General features: G+C 33.0%; 1 protein-coding gene across 17 annotated transcripts in view; it reads left to right on the top strand.

The window, feature by feature from the left end:
* The window catches only part of ENAH (ENAH actin regulator), a 254,249-nt gene extending 234,949 nt beyond the window's left edge, over positions 1-19,300 (top strand). For 9 of the 17 annotated variants that reach the window (XM_056816002.1, XM_007481483.2, XM_056816009.1 and 6 more), the window contains 6 exons: positions 892-937; positions 6,988-7,054; positions 10,736-10,798; positions 14,611-14,689; positions 15,614-15,671; positions 16,338-19,300. In XM_056816002.1, coding sequence (XP_056671980.1) covers positions 892-937; positions 6,988-7,054; positions 10,736-10,798; positions 14,611-14,689; positions 15,614-15,671; positions 16,338-16,375 — 351 coding nt within the window. In that variant the 3' untranslated portion in view covers positions 16,376-19,300. The remainder of the gene's footprint in view (positions 1-891; positions 938-6,987; positions 7,055-10,735; positions 10,799-14,610; positions 14,690-15,613; positions 15,672-16,337) is intronic. The other 8 variants (XM_007481484.2, XM_007481485.2, XM_056816010.1 and 5 more) reach the window with 1 other exon arrangement.
* Positions 19,301-19,741: the final 441 nt, after the last annotated feature.

The raw sequence follows: 19,741 nt of genomic DNA, 5'->3' as shown, positions 1-19,741 counted from the left end.
CTAAAATATCTGTTCCAAGGCAGAAGAGTGGTAAGGACTGGGCAATTGAAGTTAAGTGACTTGCCCAGGGTCACAGAGCTTGAAAGGGACTGAAATCACATTTGAACACAGGACCTCTCAACTCTGGGCCTGGCTCTCTATCCACTTAGCCACCTAGTTGTAGGAGTTCCTGTTAAATTTTTAATGAAGTGAATTGTTGGGAATTTGGTATTAATTGTGAGTATAGCATAAAAATACAAATTTGAGTCCTGCTACTCTTTGGCTGTGTAATGGTGAGCATTTAATTAAGCTTTTTTTGTTTCAGTTTATTTGTAAAATTGGGTAAGATGAACTTAGATGACACTAAAGGTTACTATCATATCCTCTCTAATATTTTATCACTTTAGGAGGATTTTGTGATTGTAGTAGCATAAATGTAAAATCATCTTAGCTCTATTAAACTTGACTTTGCAAACATTAGACTTAGATAACTAGATACAAATTAAGGCCATTAGAACATCTGGGAAGAGAAGAGGAAGAATGTAGAAATGAGAATAAAGGATAAGTAAGAATGGGGGCAGCTGGGTAGTTGAGTGGATTGAGAGCCAGGCCTAGTTACAGGAGGTCTTGGTTTCAAATCTGGCCCCCTAGCTGTCTGACCCTGTGCATGTCACTTATGCCCCCATTGCCTAGTCCTCACTGCTCCTCTGCCATGGAATCATACATAGTATTGATTCTAAGACAGAAGGTAAGGGTTTAAAAAAGGGGAAGAAATAATAATGAACAAAAATAAAGAAAATATGAGATGAAAGGAGACTGAAATGAGAAGAGAATGGCATGTACTCAGAGGATTTTAAAAGGCTACATTTGCAGTAGATTTGATAAGTGATATTTTCTTTCTATTTTATTCAGGAAGATGCAGAACCATCAGCTTCTAAGACCTCTTCAAGCACACCCGGTAAGTGCCAGTTAAATGTCTCAATATCTTCCTTTAAGTTATATCACCTCTTCACTGGGTTAGTGTTGAGACATGATAAAAGATTTCTAAATTAGGAATCTCCTCAAAAGAATAAAGAAATAGTAATTTATACCTGTTAACTTGACTCCAAATAGAAAGTATAGAAATAAGCTTTTTAACTTGGGAGTAAAAATTCACCTTAGTGACATCATTGAAAGAACTGTGATTTGAATTCCAGTATTCAACTCTAGCTTTAGTATTGTATTTACTTAATTGTGTGGAGATCATTGCTGAGTTTTTACATCTCCTTATGTGTAAAATGGGAATAATAATACCAGTATCTCTCTCAGGGTTTTTATAAGCATCTCATGTTTATAGAAAGAGTTTTACAAATCAACATAGCACGTTATTGATGTCAGTTTTATTTTGGAAACAGTTATTATGATTGCAGAATCTTTTTCTGTGGAGGTGTTTCAAATTGGGGTAAATTTTTTTTTTTTTCTATCTAGCAGTGGTTCAGGCCTGACCCATTCTAGGTTTAGAAGAGAGAAATTTTGAATCTCAATAGATTTCTAAATGTGGAAATTTGTTCTCTAATTTATAATTGGTGTTTTTGAAAGTTCTAAACTACTTTCCAGAACCTTTCTTGTTTTCATGATTAAATTGCAACTGCAACCTTGAGAAGAAATTTAATTTCTTTCAAATCATTCATTATAATTCCTCTCAATTATGTCTAGCATAGTTCATTGATCTAGCAAGTAATTTTATGACAATTTAAAAATTTTTTTGATTAAATTAATTGATTTATTTCCATATTTGAGGTTTTAAGACAGATCCTGAACAGAAACATAAATTTTTTATAATGAGGACCTAATTAAATAACACTATTTTAGGGTTATAAGTATAATGACATATTTTAGAAGATTTAATAAATTGAAAATTCCCTCGTAAAAAGAAATGATATCTTTGGGAGTACTTGTTTTTAAAGGAAATGTTAGATTTTTTCACCTCTCTTTGATATTATACGGAAGATAGGAAACCAGGACCAAGGGGAACTTGGGATGGGGATTTGACAATTCATACTATATAATTTGAATCAGTAGTTGGCTTTGATATGATCTATTTTTATTTGAAATCGATTTGTTGTTTAGAAATTCATAATAATGGGGCCTTGGTTTTTTGCTGTTGTTTTTTTTAGCGACTTCCTGTTGAGAAATTGATTTGATTTTTCCATGTACTATTCTCTGCTCTGCTTCTAAGCATGTATAAGGGGGCATCTGGGTGGCTCAGTGGATTGAGAGTTAGGCCTAAGGATGGGAGGTCCTAGGTTCAAATCTGACCTCAGACACGTCCCAGCTGTGTGACCCTGGGCAAGTCACTTGACCCCCATTGCCTAGCCCTTACCACTCTTCTGCCTTGGAGTCAATACACAGTATTTTCTGATGTTGATCTTATTGGTGCTTTAGGTTCTTGTACTGTCTCTAATTCTCTATCTCAGATAAATACAGCCAATAGATCCCTCAGGTGCTACTCTTTTAAGATGATTAAGGCAGCCGGACTTGAAACCTCCAAGAAAAGCTCCAAAAATACTTACTACTAGTGAAAGCCAGAATTTGTCAAACTCTGTGACTCCTTTCCTCCATATCCTATGTAAACCAATTCTAATCCTTCCCTTTCTTTTCCCCCAACTTTAAATCTTTTACTACAGAATGAGGAAGAAAGAGGGATAAAAGATTGTTGGTCTGTTTTATATAAAGCTAAGCTTTTATAGTTCTTTGTTAGAGAAAAATAAAATCCTCCTGCCTTTAAGGGTTCATTGCTGCCCCACTTTCATAATGTGTAAGAATGAGTTGTTTTATTTTATCTTCAGTCACCAAAATTATAAATGTCTGATTTTTAGGATTCAGCCTAAAACTTGGCCCAACAGACTCACTTTCAGTTTTGTGTCGCCACGATCTAGCACTTGTTATATAATTAGGGTTTTTGTTTAAGTTTATGAAGAGTTTTACATATATGATCTCAGTTGATCTCCACAACAATCCTCTAGAGGTAGTTTCCTTTTGTTATCCATATCTTATAGATGAAGAGAGAAGTCAGGTGATTTCTAGCTATCAGGTATCTGAGACAGAATTCAAACATAGGTTTTCGTACTTCATATGCAACTCCTTAACTTGCTGCTCCCTCCTCTTTACATCTCTCTGTTTCTTTTTCTCTATTCTTTAACTTCTTTTTTCTTCCATTTCCCTTTTCTTCTCTTTTCCCCCATTCATCACTACCCTTTCCCACTTTTCTTCTCTCTCCTTTTCTCTTCTCTTCCTCTCCTCCTTACTTCTCCTTTTCCTTCTTCCTCCTTTCTTTTCCCACCTTTCCCTTCCTTTCTCCCACTGTTTTCCTCCCTTCACATGAATTTCTTCTTTCTTCCCTTTTTCTTCCCTTTTCTTTTACTTTTGAACTTTTCTTTTCTCTTTTACCTGTTCCCTCTCTATTCCTCTTCACCTGTTTTAATGACTTTGCTTTTTTGGATAGAGCTCAATGTTTGTCCCTAGATTCTGGGGATAGAGGTCTGCATATAAATACTGAAAACATTGCAGAGACCAACCCTTTGTCAAGGAGCATGGAAAAGATAAGCATTTAACCAATTAATATTTTTGACCAAATGGCAGAAAAGGGGAAAAGTTTCATTATCCTCAGCATTCTTCCATTGCTAAATTTCGTAGCTTATCAGCACACTACTCATGTTTTTCTTTTGAGTTTGTGCCTATAAGCTGTTTGGACTACATCAGTAAAAAATTGTGAGAAAGCCAGCAGGAACTGAATCAGAGTTCCATTTCCTTTTTATCTGCCAAATTATCAGCAAAGTAGTTAATGAAGAATTGACTGCAGGTAAACATTTGCCTAGATATCTAGTTTTGGATTGAAAATTGTCTTTTAACATTTCTGATCTAGCACTCCATCTCTTTTTCCTACCTATTCAGATTGTACCTATATATTTAAATTTGAGCACTCAACTGTTTCTATTATTGACTATACCTTTGTTTTTGGTTTGGTTTTTTTTTTTAACTAAAAAAAGCTCTGCATAAAATGATCAAATTCCTTACAAAGACATATTAATAGAGATGTCTAGCTTTTAGATTTCTGTTGTTGCCTCAAAGTTTACTATGCCTTTAATATCCTACTTATCTTACTTTACCAAAAAGGAGAATTTTTCTTCTCATGATGGGAGCTTTGGGTTTAGAATCAAAGGATCTGGGTTCTTTTTTCTTCGGCTATTTGATCTCTCTGTGACTTTGGTCAAATCACTTCTACTCCATCACCTCCATAAAGAATTAATACATGTTATTCTTTTAAGCATAAGATGCAGAATTGAAGCCATAAATTACTCCTAAAAACTGAGAATTACATGTAAAAGTATATTTTTAAAAGATTGGGTAGCTCAGTGGATTGAGAGTCAGGCCTGGAGACAGGAAGTCCTAGGTTCAAATCTGCAGCACATACTTCCTAGCTGTGTGACCCTAGGCAAGTCACTTAACCCCCATTGCCTAGCCCATACCATTCTTCTGCCTTGGAACCAATACGCAGTAATGATTCTAAAACTGAAGGTACGGGTTTAAAAAAAAAAAAAGAATCTAGTATTTCCTTCTTTATATTGTTCTGCAATGAGATCTGGCATTACTTATATTTAAATGAAATGATGCTGGCTTTTAATGATCATTATTTCCCTTTCTATATTGCTCCCAAAGCATCCCTTTAACACTTTAATACTTATTAACACTGTGTTCTAGAATTTTGCCAAGAATACAGATCAAACAAACTGGTTTATACTTTTCAAACTCCATCTTTTCCCCTTTTTTGAAAATTGGAACATTTCTTCTCTAGCTCTGTCACCTGTCCCATTGTCCATTGTCATTTGAAAATTGTCAACGGTTAATTCTCTAATCACACCTACTAGTTCTCTCAGTATCTTAAAAGTAGTTTTTCTGACTCTAATGACTTGAGCTTATTTAGGACAACAGGATACTGTCTCCTCAGTTATTATAAGTTTCCATTCCTCTCTAACCCATCTTTCCTCATCTTCATTTGGTGTCATTGCCCATTATGCCTCCTTCCTTCCAGGCTCTAATGAAGAAGTAGCTCAAGCTTTAGCCCTAGCTGAGGCCAACTCTATCTGCACCTGTTACCTTCTCCCTCATGTTCTCCAGCAGATTGTGCCCACCACCACACCCACTCTCTGATCTTTAATCTATCTTCGTACAGTGACTCTTTCCCTGCTGCTCTCAAACATGCCTATGTCTTTCCCATCCTCTTTGTTTCTTCAGCTGTTAGCTAAGTACTAGAAATCAAGATAAGCATTTAATAAATGTGGTTAGTTGGTCCCTTTTGACCAGAATCTGGTCCAGTCCAGCATATTAACTTCTTAAATTATTTCCTCTGCCTTTTAAGGCTAAAATTATTGTTAAAGCAGATTACAAGTTTAGTAACTTCTTTTGGCAGAAAAAAGTTTGTAATAAGATGTCTAGATAGTAGAAGGCCTCCATCACTGAGTATCATGCTTTGATCTGTTTCCCAACCCTCACCAATTTCCCCCCCCACTTTTTGTCTCGTCTATAGTATAATTCCACAACAATATTGCTTCTCCTTTTCCCAGTTGCTTTCTACCATATCTCCCTGGCTAAGTCTCAGGGTTCTCTCCTATGTAAATGTCTTTTGTAAGGCCACTCCACCCCAATCCTTATTTTATCTCTTTGGTTCTTTTTGAATAAGGCATATTCTTATAGAGCTATATTCCATTCATATCTTGTTATCAAGTCTCAGTGATACCTATCAGATCACATTTGCCTTCTTATAATAGGTTTTCTAATTCACTCTTTTTTCTGTCCTTTCTTTGTTAGAAAAAGCTATTAATTTTATTACTAGATCATTTCTTGGTTTTTCTCTTCCTCATAGTATTAGTCCTTTTTTCTGTACTAATTTCTGTGTTTCGTTCTGATACTTTATATGGTACCTAGCTTTCTTCATTCATAGAAGTAATTTTCCCCTACACTTTCCCTGTTTTAGATGTTCCCCCCTTTCCTTATATTACAATTTAAATGATTTTTCATTATTCTTCCTTGTAAGATAGCCACTCTTCTGCTTACAATCCTTTCACTTCATGATTTAAGAATCAAAAGTAGGGTATTTTCACAAGGTATTTGTAATTCTTTGTCTTCAGGAAGCCTTGATTGTTCATCTTTAGGGATGACATCAAACTAATATACTTTCAGGAGAAGATATTTTAATAACCATATTTTAGTATTCCTGGTTTCCTTGTATTTCTCTCTATATTTATAGAATTTATTTTTTGCATTTAAAAATATTCTGAGGAGTCTGTGACCCAAAAATTAGAACTCTTCATCTAAATCTTGTTAAATTCTCAATACATTATTAATTTTAGTTTAAATATTGAATTTAATTTTTTTACCATTACTGTATGGCCATGTACATTTTGGGTTAGTTAATTCTTTAATTAATAGCATAAAATATTTGAGATAAGTTTCAATTTTTTAAATTATGTAATTTAGTTAATTTGATATTTATAACTAAAAGAGAACAACATTACAACATGTACCAATATTTTCCATCTTTAGAGGGATAAATACCCCTTTTGTTGTATTTTATTTAACTATTATTCTGACAAAAGTAATTAGAAGTATCTGTTAGAGGATAAAATGGATAAGATTCAAGAAAATTTTAACTACCATGGGAAAACTTGTAAAATAGCTTTAATTTAATAGATATATTTTATTTCAAGTTTATCCTGCATCCTTTGTCATACATAATTTATTCAGAGTTCTGGTCTTAAGTGGGAACAGCAAAAATATCAATAGTATCATAGGATTTGGAGTTGGAGGAACATTAAAGGTCTCCTTAATTTTATAGATAGGAAATTTTTTATAAGTCTTAATCAAAATGGAAATCTTTTAACCTATATCAAATTAAAACAAGATTTTTAATTTTTCCATAAATATGGTTTGTGATTTGTATTTTAAATTTTGGTTGTCTTTTTTTTAAAGAACCAACAAGAAAACCTTGGGAAAGAACTAATACAATGAATGGCAGCAAGTCACCTGTTATCTCCAGGTACCATTGTCTATATATAAATAACAGTTTTAAAATGGCATGTAATATTTCCTGTGAAATTTTAAAAGTAATTTTGTAAAAACTTGTTTTAAAACATGAAGTTCTATTTAGATTAAATGTTAGTTGTATGGATAATGAGAGGAAAGCAATCAGTTGATACTTAGCAGCAGAAACTAGTATATTATTTAATCATGTATACCATGTAAATACTTATTTTCACTCTCCCTCCTTCCCTTATACCTGCCAAAAATTTATGTTCTTTTTCTATGGGGTTTTGGCTAATAGCAAATTGCAGCTTTTTTCCATAAAAGAATGAAATTCCTTGGCTGTAATAGAGTTCTAGTTCTATTATCTCTCTCAAAAAACAATTCTTCAAAAGATATTTTTCTTTAACAAAATAACTTTGTTTTGACCTTTCTGTACTTTGTAGGTAAAATTCTTACTCTTCTTGCCTAATTTTACTCCAAGGTAAACAACTTGTCTTCTAACCCAGCAGATAGGAAAGTATAAGACAGATATCTTGAAATCGACATGAATCTGGTGCATTTTATTTGACTTTTTTGTTGGTTTTTTTGTTTGTTTGTTTTTGCAAGAGGCATATTGATATTATTGTCTTGACACAATTATTGAAGTTCCCAGAAACCATGCCTTTTGTTGTTGTTGTTAGTAAAGTGCTTTTCCCAAATTATTTTTTTATTTTAAGTCTGTATCATAATTAATCAGCATATTTATTGTATTTGTATAGATGATCAGATGGTATCCTTATTTGTTAAAATTATCAAAATTTGGCTCCCTATTACATAGTAGACTTGCTGTTGTATAATCTTTTAGTACATTTATGTTTTCTTTGATAATATAAAGTACCTTCATTTAATTGTAGTAACTAAAAGATCAGGTGTTACAATGTGCCTATTCAGTGCTAAAAATTGTGTCACTTGTTTTCCAGGTGTCTTATGAAGTGGCCATCTGGATAATTTATATGCTTTTTGTAATAATGTATGAGTGAAGTGGAGCTATCTTATTTTCAAGAAAATGAAGTGATTTTTAAAATACTATGCCAAAAGGCTATTACTTGTCAAACTGTGTTATGATTAATGGTTTGAAAAGTATAGTCACCATATTTTGGCGATTTGAGTTTTCAAATTGCATGCCAGAGAATGGACTCTCCTAAGTCAGAAGAAGACTAACTTCTGAAGTTTATCTTTTATCTTTCATGTGGGGGTGGGACTGGATGTTTCCATGCAGCCCATCTTCCTGATTTTCATAGGTAGCACAGGACCATGTATGTACACACCTAAGTTTTCTACCCAGGAAACTTAATAATTTCTATATAATTCTTTGTGAAGTGATACACTAAAGCACATTGTTAAGATGTTATTTTGCTTGAAATTATGAATAATTTGTTTCTTGTAAAATTTAGAAAGGCTGAAAGATGATCTTTTGAGCTTAATGAATGCCAAAATTAATTTCATTAAGCAAAAGAAAGGTGTATTTTTATACATTGCTGAGATTACTTAGATGGTTATGTGCAATTGTGTATATACTTACATGTATGTAGTGGTAAAAATGCTAATTACTTACTGGCCACTAATACAGTGACAGCTTATCCTTTCTCACAGAGCCTCTTTGAGGTAGGTAGTGCTATTAGTATCATCCTCATTTTTCTGATTAGGAAACAGAGGCTAATAAGATGGGTCACCTGATACTAGAGAATCACAGGATTATTGGCATTTTGTTTTTTAAATTGTACTACTGAATTTAAAGGTATCCTTGTAGGCGCTAGATTTAATTAAAATGTATTTTGGGCTACTAATAGATTTGGGACTTCCATATTTTTATTTTTCTTAAATTTTCCTTTAAGACAATCAGGATTTTCTTTTTCCTAACATAATGGAAGAAATTGCTATATCTGGGAGTTAGGAGAAACCTGAGTTCAGGTTCTGTCTCTGACTATATAGATCAGTCACTTCTAGGCCAACATGCTAAACCTGTGTGTGTATATGCATGTATAGGTATTTCCCTCATAACATGGAACATACCTATAGCACAGAGTAGCATTGTGAGGAGGGCCAAGTTCTAAATTCAGTGTGTAAAGCTAGCCAAAATTACCTTTGAATCACCCCTAAAGTACAGAACAATATCTTTAAAGCTACAGCTGGAAGAGGGTTAAGTTCTATTTATTTTTAACCCTTAACTTTCACCTTAGTATCAGTTCTAAGACAGAATAGTGGTAAGGGCTAGGCAGTTGGGGTTAAGTGACTTGCTGAGATTCGCATAGATAGTACTTAGCCTTCATCAGAGAGTAGAGGGATCTGAGGGCATTACTGTAGAGATAATTGAAAGTAAATTTTAATTTTTGAGACATCATTCTTACTAAAGAGTTGATCAGGCAATAGGCCACAACTGGGACTTCTACTCATTAATGAAAACAAAAGCAGGCAAAGACATAACTGTGAAGAATCACTTCATATATAAATTTAATTATATTTGAGGATACTAACACTACCACATCATTATTTTTTTCTTTGGGAACACAGCAAGAGCCTTCTAGCTGGCCAGAGTCATTGGGATGGCCATCTCTGAAAAGGATCTTCCATGGTAGTGATGAAGAGGGATCTGGAGTCTTACTCTATCTAGCAATGTACACAAAGAGCAAAACTGGGGAACTGAGGTTGACTGAGGGGATGTAGCTAGCATGCCTTTCTCATTTGCTCTGGCACATATGCTCACTGAGTAGATTGGCTTCCTGGACCATTGTTATACTCACTGCTCTGGCCAACCTCCTCTCCCCCCCCCCCCCCCCCCCCAGCCCCATTCTTTGCCCTCCTTCCTCTACCCTCTTCACATAAATAGTTTCATGCATACAAGATGATCCATTATTCTTAATCTGTGGGGATCAAGTAACATCACGTAGGTAAAGTGTACTGTGGGAACCTGAAAGGACTGTGAATGTCAAACATTTATATAATTGCATCTCATCTTTTTGAAGTATAGGGAACTAGTGAAGTGTGTGTGTCTGAGAGACAGAGAGAGACAGAGTGGTGATTTCATATGGTACCTAAGGCATCCACTTTGTCACATATATTAAGCCAGAATATCAACCAACAACAGTACAAAATTACAGGGAAAAGTTCTTTAGAATAAAACTACTTTTACTTGATTGACTTGAATTAAAGACCCTTAAAACAACTTGGAAAAAATGTTGATGTACAGGCTCACTAGATTTTTATCCTGTCTTTTATTAGTGGTAAGTTCAAAAGGTGATGAAAGTGGGACCTGTACCTTTTCTTAAAGATCATTCTTCCCCCATTGAATTTGTATTTAAAAGGTTCTTGATGAATATTTTAAAGTAGAGGTTTGTAATTAATTATTTGGAAAGGTATGTCCATAAACAGTTTTCATTTTGGTTTATCTCTGGTGTTGGTTACTTTCTAACAGCAACATGCCATAAAGATAGTGTCTGTATCAGAATTTTTTTTCTTATTAAAATTGAAAAGTAAGTAGAATTTCTTCTATATAAGTTTTTTAAAATTCTATTTTTTGAAAGGCTATATTAAAGGCCTTCCTTTAGTCCTTATTTAATATAACTTGTAAAAACCAAGACCTATAAAACAATACCATAGGAAAAACTTTCAAAACATACTACTGTATATCCTTTTAAATGGTTTTTCCCCTTCATAGACGGGATTCTCCAAGGAAAAATCAGATTGTTTTTGACAACAGGTCCCATGATTCATTACACAGGTATCATCCTGCTGTGACTTTGTGATTTGAGACCTATTTAATAACATGTATTCAGGATAGGGCTGAGCTTTTTTTACATGGATTGGTAATCACCACAAAAAAAGATTTTTTTTAGTAAGTTTGACTATTTTTATCAAAAAAAAAACATTTTAAAGACTGGTAGAGTTTGAACTTAACTAAAAATTTTTAGTGGTACTTCCTCTGTAGTCACTTAGCTGATCAATAAGGTAATGTCTACTGTGTTGTGATAGTAATTTCAACATAGTTGTACTGGTGGTCATCTGTTCGTACCTCAACTTGCTTGTAATTCTGGGAGAAATATTTAGAAGGGCATATTTTGGCCCACTATCCTTTCATTTGTAGCTAAGACCCTTATGTGGAAATAGTTCAATTAGAATTTAGAAGAACCAAAGCCTTAGGTCAGATGACTAGTGCTCCTAATAATCCATCTTTCAAGAAATGATGAGATATTCCTCACAACTGCCTGCCATGAAGTATTGTCACTAGCAATACACATCTGAAGCTGTCTTCAAAAAAAAAAATAATGGTCATCATTCATATGAAAAATTATACTTGAAATCTTAAGAAGGCTATCAAGATTAAATTAAATTTGTTACATCAATAAGAAATATTTACCAAATTTATAAAATAATTGTTTGAATGCAAGCCAGTATTTGATATATTTACTTTTTGATGGGAATGCCAATTATTGAGTTTCTTAGTGCTAAAAACAGTGGCTTAATTTAGCAATTAATATTTCTGATTGAGATTCTTTCATTTGACCATTTAAAAATAATAGAGTAGTATTTATCCCAAGTTTTGACCTTTGATCATGAGTTATGTTTCTTAATAATAATTCACAAAGATCATTGTGATTTGACAGATAGCTTAATCTCTTCTTAACTAATTCTAGCAACAAATAGTACTCCTCCTAGAGATAGTATAGAATGTAGCTTATGGTAGACTGCTCTGGAATAATTCTATCCTTTCCATGAATTGGGGAAAATCCCTAAAGCCAAATAATTATTTTTTCCCTTTGTTCTTTATGCTGATGAAGTTAAGAATCTAGCAGCTGAGAACTGCTGAACTACTCATACCATTAAACATGTTTTATTTGTTTAAAACATTTACCAAGGTCGTTGAGAACTGATATATGAAACCATATTGTGACATTAGGTGGCAGTTAATGTGTTCTGTAATCAAATTTGCACATTTTGGGGTATCATTAACTTAAGACCAATAGCAGTTTTTTTTCTTATTAAACAAAATGTTTTAATTTATAATTGCTAAATTTAGTTCTGATTAAATCTAATTTGTTAGCTTCAAATGGAATTTAAAATATGCATAGTAAAGTGACATGCAATATTTAGTAATCATTAAAGTAAATATTTCACAACATTCTTCATTAGGGTTCCCTTGCTCCCCCTCCAAATTGTGATATTTTTGGTTGATAAATATTTTCTAAAAAAGTGGTGATTACTTCTTTCCTTCAGTATGAAAAGTTCCCCCCTTTAGCTAATTATCCTGGTGGTGCTGGTGGTGGATTGCATGTTAGCATGAGTTCAAGTCTTTTAAAACTGCATGTTTCAACAATAATTTTACTGTATAACAATATGATTCATCTATTATTGTTCAGTAAATAAAGCTGTGGCCCATTTTATACTCCTCATTACACCAGGATGTTGTCTGTTTGGTGAAGTCAGTTTTGGAACTTAGGTGAGAAAAATAAGGACCTAAATCTAGTAGACAGACATATGCTACAAATGCAAATATGCAAATTTTTAAAAACACAGGCAATGCCTAATTATCTTGTACTCATTGTACATATCAGGAGTAACTCAGATGAATGCTCATGTGCATATTGCAGTGTTCTATCTTCCAAGGTCAGTCACTGAGTATTTTGCAATGTAGTAGACAGAACACTGGATTTGGAATTGTAGAACCAGCATTCCTGCTTTTGTGACCTTGGGAAGTCACAAACTTGGTGGGAATTTTCCATTTCTTCAACTGTTTGAGGGGTTTGAACTAGATGTTGAGTTCTAAGGTTAAGAGCCTGAATGTGTATGACACAAACACTGGAAATAGAGGAACAGAGCCTCTTGTCAGAAAGAATAAAAATGTTTTCTCATCCAAAAATGAGATTTTTTTTCTTTGCCTGCATTTCATTCCATCCTGCATTGGCAAATATGTAAGAAAAGCAAATTTGGCCGATTTGATGTCATAAAACCATACTAAGATACATTTTATCTAATTATATCAAGAAAGTTAAAGCTTAATAAAGTTACTTTCCTCAATAGACCTATGGTTCACATAATTTTAACGTTTTGATGCTGTGTTAAAATGTATGGCTTTACTTTTTTACTTCAATTTATTTTTCATATGGGGAACTCTTTTAGTTAATTACAATTTTAATTTTTAAAGTAAATGTAACCAGTTACAACTGAATTTTGTATTGAGGGTTTTATCTTCTTGCTAGATTTGGAAGGAGAAGCAAAGTAATTTGTTTTAGAGTAAAATTTAGCTTAAGATGTACTTAATCACCAGAGGTGTTAAATGCCCACATATTTGTCAATAGATTATGTATTTTAATAAAACAAGGTGTTATACAGTAAGAAATATATGCCATATCTTTTAATAAATGCACAATATTTTTAAATGAATACAAAACAAAGTTAGAAGAAATGTTTTTAAAGCTTTTTCCATGTCCCAGAGTTAAAGTACAATTCAAGCAATATCTGTACCATGCACAAAGGTATTAATTTACCATTATTCTATGTTAAGAAAGTGATATTTTAATTTATAAGCTTGGCTAATTATAACAGAATTACATACTGTTCCATAAGCTTATTTTACCTGGTGTTTCACTGTGGCATGGGAGTGACCCTAGGTTTTCAGGCTATGCCAGTGAATCACAAGCTCCATAAGAATCTGCCAAACTGGAGAGGCTTCAGGTATGTACTGTTGTCAGGTGAAAGGCTGATATCCTGAGGATCAGACAAAGCTTAAGTGAAAAAAACTGCACGGACACCCTAGATGAATGTTTTGGTCACATTGGAATCCATTGGGGATCAGCATCAGAGTAGGAAACACCCATATCATTGAAATAATACATCTTGTGAAATATTATATGAGTTTATCAGATGAGTTTTCAAAAAAATATTTGTGTGGAAGATGTTGTATAATTAATTTCCTACAAATATACTTGAACCTGAGAGTCTGTCTTTGCTTCCCAAAATTAGCTTCTACTATTGTGAACAGCTCTTTTAGTCAATTAATAAGCATTTATTTTGAAAATTACCTTTTAATATTCCTTTTGTGGGACATGTATTTTGTGAATTACTCTTGTTGGAAGAAAAATATAAGGCTGAAAGCCATACTATCCTTGTCCATTCTATCACTTTGCCATACACCTGGTAGAGAAGAAAACAAGAGTTTGTGTGATGAATCTGCCAGATGGGCCACTGCTGATTTAAATATGGCCCTTTTAGGGATGTTTGTCTTGTTGGCATGCTCTACATTCTTTTCCTTATTGTATTCTAAAAGGTCTACTTTCCAACTCTTCTTTCCTCCCCTGTTTGTATTTTTCTAATCCATTAGCAAATATGAGGTATTTCTGACTAGAAAAGAAATGGAAAAGCTTAAAAACACCTCCCCAACAACTTTCTTATTTTAGGTGACTAGGTTTGAACCAAATGTATTTTTTTCAAAATGTGATATTAATTTAGTGTTTAATTTTAAATAATTCATTTGATATCCATTTAAAGCCTAAATGAAGTTCACTTTTTTTTCCCTTCCAAATTTCCTTTCTATAGACCAAAATCTACACCGTCTGCGCAACCCAGTGCCAATGGAGTGCAGTCAGAAGGGCTAGACTATGACAGGTTGAAGCAGGTATACTGTATTTATTGGCAGTTATTCATAATTTGCATCTGTTTCTACTTCTGATGTCACTTGTACTTTATACTAGAGTAGCTTCCAGGGTAATGTATAGGTGAAAATAAAGTTTAAAGTCATGTTTAAACAAACAGTAAAATAACTTTAATAGCACTCCCATTTTGTGAATTCATTTTTATACAATGGACAGAAAAAAATGTCAATATTTTTGACTTGTTTATACTCTATAGATCTTAAAATAGGGGAAGTACCCATTTTGAACTAGTAAAGTATTACTTCTTTTTAAATTATTAAAATATTTTCTATTTGGAGCAGCCTACAGTAAATTTTCATTCAATGATTCTTCAGGGAAAACCCTTCAACATCTATATTAAGTTAAACAGAGAGGGGACAAAACAGGTTTTAATAGTTTCCATATTGTAAATTCAAGACTCATGACTTAGATTTTCTTGATTTCAAAATACAAGATTTCTTTAAAGTCTTAAAACAGTAGAACTTTTGGGACTCCTGATACTATAATATCTTAGTTATTGGTAGTGATGGTAGTTCAAATATTTCTACTTGGCTTTGAATAACTGTCTTATCATTTGAATGTGGGTATCTTCTGTAGTATACACAAAATTACAACATCCCTGGGCTATACCATCTTGTAAAAGGAAGGTTGAACTAGATGTTCACACAGACTTCTCTTATTCACATTCTTGCTATAAATATTTCCAATTTAGTAATATTCTTAAGATCCACACTTGAGCTACCACAACTTGCTTCTATACTCATCCATTTCCTCCTTCCCATCGATTTTTTAATTAATACAGTGAACTAGTGAAATGCTGGAATCTTTCCAGAAATTTGCTGGTACTTCCTGCTAAGAAGAACCTATGACTAAGATTTATTTTCCTATTTTTCCTCTGCTTATTCTAGGATATTTTAGATGAAATGAGAAAAGAATTGACAAAACTAAAAGAAGAGCTCATTGATGGTGAGTTTCTAAATAAATTTGCTATTTCAGAAGTGAAAAGAAAACATTTAAAAAAATAAATGAAGAAATGTATATCCATTAAGTATTTTTTAAACCTTTTTCTTTTGTCTTAGAATCAATATTACTGTGTATTTGTTCCAAGGTAGAAAAGCAGTAAAGGCTAGGCAGTGAAGATTAAGTGTCTTACCCAGGATCTGAGGTCACATGACTTCTGACTCTCAATCCACTGAACTACCTAACTGCCCTCTTATAATTGCTCTTGAATTATACTTGGACTCTCATTTATCTTTAGGCTTGGGCTAAGCTTGGAGGCAAAGGGCCCAAAGAAAGGAACTTTTTATTTTGAAATTCTGTGGAGATTAATTAGTGACATAAAAATTGACAGGATCTCATCCATAATTGAGTAAGAAGAAAATCAAATGAGTGTAGATTATCAAAGATGATGTCATTCATCAGTCTTATGATAGAACATTTTTAGTTTGAATTGCAATCATGTATATTTTCTACCCAAAAACTTAGTTTTCAAAAAAATCACAGTATGTTTTTATTATCTATTCTTTTAATAAGATGATTTGAGATAAATTAATCATTGTCTGTATTTGTGAAAAATGTCATTCAACTCGGGATAATCACTAATGGTGTCTTTTTTTTCCCTTTTCTAATCAGCAATCAGACAGGAACTCAGCAAATCAAATACTACATAAAATTAAAAGAACAAAAACAAAAAAAAACAAACAAAAAAACTAAGGAGATAAGACTTTGACCAGACAACATAAAGTAACTACATTTTGCGGGCTGTTAGAAGAAAATGGAAACAAATACTTGGAATGAGGGGAAAATCAACATTTTATGAAAGCTGTCACACATCTATGATGACCTGTTATTTCCCTCCCAGTTTGCTGCTTTTTTCTGACCTTTACAACAGGATGGAAAAGAGTCTATGAATTACTGTAATGATTATGCAGAAAATCCTATACCTGTCAGGCAAGATCACAGTGCATTGAAATATTTTCATGTCAAGATAAAGTTGCACATTTTTCAGAATTCATTATTAAAACAAAGAGGAGAAATGTTCCAGAAGGCTTTTCAGAGAGGTTTTCAGTGTTAATGAAGGAATTAGCAAGTTATTTTGTTGTACTGCAAATGTTTCTCAGGTTTTGTCTTCCTATTACATTTGATATTCCATGAATTATTACATGTATGGGTTCAGATCATAAAACAGAACAAATGGAAATGTACGTGCTTATGAAAAGTGGTTATTTGCAAGAAAGTGACCTAAACATGATTCGTCCCGTTTGGGGAATTCTAGGATGATAGGGAAGCCTCTCTAGTTAGCCTTCATGCAATTTTGTAGATTAAAAACATAAAGTACAGTCCAAATTTTTAAAAATGTAGATGCCTTCCTAAATTGTTACAATGCTTTACCAAATCTACATGATACAATCAGTGGTCAAATGTTAAAAATAGTATGTTAGAGATTTACTGTAGGTTTCCAGGCTTTTTTTTAGATTTATGCATGTGGACATATAACAATCACCACAAAATTTGTATTTTGTTTTTTATTACAGAAAGCAATACACATCACAAGCATTTAGTAGCCTTTCCAGGCCCAGCCCCAAAGGGGAAAAATTTATTGGTGGGAGGAAAGAGGGGGGAATTATTTTTCATTTAAAATTATTTTTCTTCAATATAGTTTTCTCAGACATTTTGTGCATGAATAATAATGAGGAATATTTTGTGACTTCAATCAGTAATCATGTTAATAGAACCAGGTACTTAATCTTTCTTTATAGTTACTTGTATTTTAGGTAACTTTATGAGTCTGGGTTTCACATCATTTATCTATCCCTGTGGAACTCAAAAAGTTTGATCACTGAATTTGAGAATCATTTACAGCCATGTCCCTGCAGTAATACAGAATACAAATGCCCAGGGTATCTATTCCTGGCCCTCTCTTTGAGGTTACTTTTGAAATTTGCTTTGATAAATTAACAAAGAAAAGAAATATGAAACTATTAGGTTCACAAAAATAATGGAAAAAAGAGAAGGTAATAAAGTACTCTGCATCATTTTCTTTAGTGAATGAAGTGAGATTTTGATGGTGGAAAGAAGAAATAATTATTCTGCTTACCACTGTGTGTGTGTGTGTGTGTGTGTGTGTGTAAAATCCACCTTCTCTTTCTTACCTGTTTTATTTGAAGCTGGTAAGATTAAATGGGAAAAAGATTCCTGTGAGTTGCTATCAGTAAAGCTCTTAGGACTGTCTAGTAAGTCAAAAATGTTCACCTCAATGTCTTGATTTTATGCTAAGTAATTTTAGTGCCATTTTTGCTTTGAAGTCTATAGGAATCAGAAATCATACCAGAATTTTGAAAAATCCTCACATTTTAATTTGCCTTTTAGATTCTTTGGGTCTCAGTTTATAGGACAGAAAGCTTTTAAATAGAATATTCTCCTGGTTACCAAAGCAAATCCACAGCACTTACCACTTCACAGAAAGTTGATAAAGGAAGTCCGTCCCCCCAGCCCCTTTTAAATGTTTCTTGTTTCTGTAGAGACTCCATTTTAAAGACTAGACTGTGATGGAACTTATGATAGTATGCAATTCTTCTTTCCAGTGACTGTTCATTGTTCTGCATGTGATAGTGAAGGCATTAAAGGTAAAAAGCAAGCTTTTAAAGTACTGTTCTCTAAAAAGTAATAGGAGGCATTTTCATCTTTGCTCACATAATTTTTTTTAAGCACACATTTTTGTCATTAAGATTGTTTACACTCCCTACCAACCTGGTTAGAAATCATGTTTGATTTTGTTAGAAAAGTTCAATAGCCTGGTGGAATGGTATATTGGGTACAAGTGGTCCAAAAGACTAAAATACTGAATCCTGAAAGAAACTGGTTTATGCACTAAACGTTTTGTGCCTTGGTCAAAAATTAACATGATTTCTGTATTAAAGGGAAAAAAATGACCCACACCAATGTTTATTCATGCTACTTTTCATCTATATTTTCTGTTATCCCAGATTGCTGAATTTGTTCTTTACAAGAAAATTGATTGAATTAAGGTTTACTGTAAACATTTGCTGTCATACTGACAGTTATGTCCTTGCCAGAGATTTCAGTAAAGTAAGAAATAGAAGCTAAGGTTACTTTCCTTATTGTTAAAAATTATGTCCTTAAAATCAGAATATTACAGTTTTTGTGCTTTTGTAAATTGGATATCTTAGGCTGAGTACAGTTTAGGGGATCCTTTCTAATTCCAGGAAAGTACTGCTTTCCTCAACACTGTGATCTGATCTGTGACAAATCTGTACTATACACTCTGTAAATGGCTAACAAGTCAATCGCAAACAAAATGAATGTACAAATCTTAGTGCTGGTGCTGAAATCTCTTCAGAAGAGTCATCATGATTTAAAAGTTTGTTGTTTAAAAAAATTTTTTCCCGCATCAAGTGTCAATCAAAACTGAAGATGAAACACTAATGAATGTTGAATTTTCATGCTTTAGGTGTACCTCCTTTTTAGATTTTATTTTTCAGTTTGTTCTCTGCTATTTTTACCATACTGTGTCATTTAAATTTCCTACATGCTAACTTTTCATTTGTGCGATTAAAATAAAATTGCAATATATACATGTTGCAATCACTTGTTTGTGACCCTTAGATGACTTGGATTAATCCATTAGTTTTAAAATAAGCTCTAGAGAATGTGAAATAATTTTCAAGGTCCCGTGATTTCACTAATTGATGGCTTATATATACTGTCCCTACTCTTTGAAGGAGAAGTTTTATAGTAATATTAAGGCTGTAAATGGAATATTTAACATTCAGAAATGGAAACTAACATAACTTCTTTTGAATCAGAGGTGTGTGTGTGTATATATATATGTGTGTGTGTGTGTGTGTGTGTGTGTGTATATTTGTCTACCCTTTTCTTCCAGTGTATCTTGACAACTCATTTTACTCATACAGCCTGCAGATTTTTGCATATATACTATTCATTTTCATTTATCCTCATTTTATGCTAGATTTTACTTATTTATAAACTTCTAAAACAGTTATAGCCACATACAA

This window comes from Monodelphis domestica, chromosome 2, assembly GCF_027887165.1.
Source record: "Monodelphis domestica isolate mMonDom1 chromosome 2, mMonDom1.pri, whole genome shotgun sequence".
Taxonomy (NCBI): domain Eukaryota; kingdom Metazoa; phylum Chordata; class Mammalia; order Didelphimorphia; family Didelphidae; genus Monodelphis; species Monodelphis domestica.
Note: the sequence above shows the minus strand (reverse complement) of the source record. Positions and strands in the feature narration are given on the sequence as shown.